General features: G+C 46.9%; 1 protein-coding gene across 2 annotated transcripts in view; it reads right to left on the bottom strand.

Moving 5' to 3' along the window:
* The window catches only part of TRAPPC12 (trafficking protein particle complex 12), a 105,654-nt gene that overhangs the window by 80,748 nt on the left and 22,683 nt on the right, over positions 1-2,223 (bottom strand). For both annotated transcript variants that reach the window (XM_023518419.1, XM_003798572.2), the window contains one exon: positions 626-742. In XM_023518419.1, coding sequence (XP_023374187.1) covers positions 626-742 — 117 coding nt within the window. The remainder of the gene's footprint in view (positions 1-625; positions 743-2,223) is intronic.

Genomic DNA, 2,223 nt, shown 5'->3' with positions numbered 1-2,223 from the left:
ATTTACCAGACCTTACAGTCCTGAATGAAATGCAGGTGAGAGGATTCTGATATTTTCTCCTTAATAAAGGAAAGCAACTTAACACTATTAAGCTGTCTTGTAGATTAGAAATTCCCTGGAAATAAATCAACATGTACAGCATTGGTGACCGAACATTAATGAATTTTAAGACATCTACTATATAATTTAAGGCAAACTTTAAAAGTGTTTAGAATTCTACCTATTCAATGATCAGTTCTCTATCTGAAATGCAGAACATGGAGCATATTTTAAAAAACAATTATAAAAACATTTATTCCCATTTATTATGTCTGATAAAGCATACTTAATCAAAGTACATGCTGGCTCAAGTACTCTGATCTGAAACAATGGCATTTTAACTGGTTAGGCCCAAAATTATCTGTGTATTAATAGGATGCAATTTGCTTCTATAGGACTAGTATCTAACCCAACAAAATTCTCACTTATGTGCAAGGGCTTTGGATAACAAATTCAAAGAATTTAGAATATTAATATATTAATAACTTCATAATATTAATATATTAATAACTTCTAGAGAAAATATTACGTAGGAAGGTAATATTTACCAAAAAACAAACTGGAAATCAAACACATTGCCACTTACAATGAGCTGCTTCAGGCCCACGAAAGACTGCTCCACGGAGCTGGCATTCAGGACTTGTCTCTTTGCTGCAGCTTTTTCACCCAGAAAGCGAAGCATCAAGTCTTTAACTGCATCTCCCTGGAAAGAATGTAAGAAAAATATGTCAAGACAATAAAATGTCAATTAAAGTCAGCTAACCAGAACTCATAACTCAACAAAATCCCTCATTTCTCCATCAGCGTATAGAGGTAAAAAGTAATGCTTATATTACCGTAAAACTTCAATTAACCAGAAGCTAAACTATCATGACTGTTAATAAAATGTATAATTTTAGAATTGCTCTTCATTTTGAAGAAGAAATGGTAAATTACCTCCCCTCTACCAGTTAACAGTGAGACCCCAAACCAAGCCAGAGGGGCTGCAGGGAAGGGCTTTGGGAGGCCTGGGAGTGAGAGGTGACACTGCGAGGGACAGGAGCCCCTGTTGCTGGGAAGACCACTGGGCCCATGCTGGGGCAGGCACACCTGGACAGTGTGCCTGAGCCCCGTCAGTCAGCTCACTGTGGCTGCTGGGGCTTCCAGGAGAGGCTTCAGCCCCAGGGCTGGAGAGGCAGGTTACCAGTGGCACGAAGGGGCCCCCTCCACACTAGGTTTGCTGGTCAGACGGAGGACAATGGAGCCTCCCTTCTTCCAGCTGCTCTTCCTTAGGTCTCTGCTCACAGGAGCAGGGGGCGCTTTATGCTGCAGGCCAGGGAGGGGTCTGCATTCACCCTGGCACTGAGGCAAGTTCCATCTCCTGGCTGACTGCTCAGATGGCCACCATCTTGCAGGTTGAAATCTGAAGCATGTCACTTTAAAGGGGGGACAAAGAAGTCTGGGAGAAGGCCCACTAGGGGTCAGGCTCTTGATGAGGGACCTGGGACTTGTGACAACAAGCACCCCAGGTGAGTATATTTACAATCAGCAGAATCCCTGTGGTCCAAGCCGGCCGTTACCAACTTAAGTGATGTATGGAAGAGGCCAGTCACCACGCTAGTGCTGAGAACACCATCACACCCTGCAGGACAGGCTGCGAGTCCAGAGCAAGGCCGGCTCACTGGACACCTGCCCCAGCAGTCAGCATGAAGCACACTCCCTGCTGTGGGGCCCATCCGAAGGAGAAGTCGCAGGCCGCCCAGGACAAAGAGTTGTTATGGAACAAAGCTCTGGACGTCTCTCTATCTACTGGCACCTACGGAAAGGCACTGTGGAGAGGGAGCAGCAAGCACCTCTGAGGCCACCAAGATGCCGAGACAGGCAGCAGCTGGGAATGGGTCTGGGGGTAGCGGCTGCTGCAGGAGAAGCACAGCACAGGCAACAAGGTCTCTAGCAGAGCTGAAGAGAGAAGCTAAAACTGGACATCCCTGGGGGGAGGATGACGCCCAAATCTCTCCCTCTCAGCTTGGAGCCAGATCCACAGGGAAGCTAATGCTAATGCCACAGGATGAGGGGAGGGGAGCACTTCTCACTGGATGGGGAGAAATCTGAGTGCAGTGCTCCCTGCACAGCTTCCAGACAGGGAGGAATCCGAGTGTAGTGCTCCGTGTACAGCTTCTGGACGGGGAGGAATCCGAGTGCAGT

Source organism: Otolemur garnettii, unplaced genomic scaffold (genome assembly GCF_000181295.1).
Source record: "Otolemur garnettii isolate 467f Iridium unplaced genomic scaffold, OtoGar3 scaffold00139, whole genome shotgun sequence".
Lineage (NCBI taxonomy): Eukaryota > Metazoa > Chordata > Mammalia > Primates > Galagidae > Otolemur > Otolemur garnettii.
Note: the sequence above shows the minus strand (reverse complement) of the source record. Positions and strands in the feature narration are given on the sequence as shown.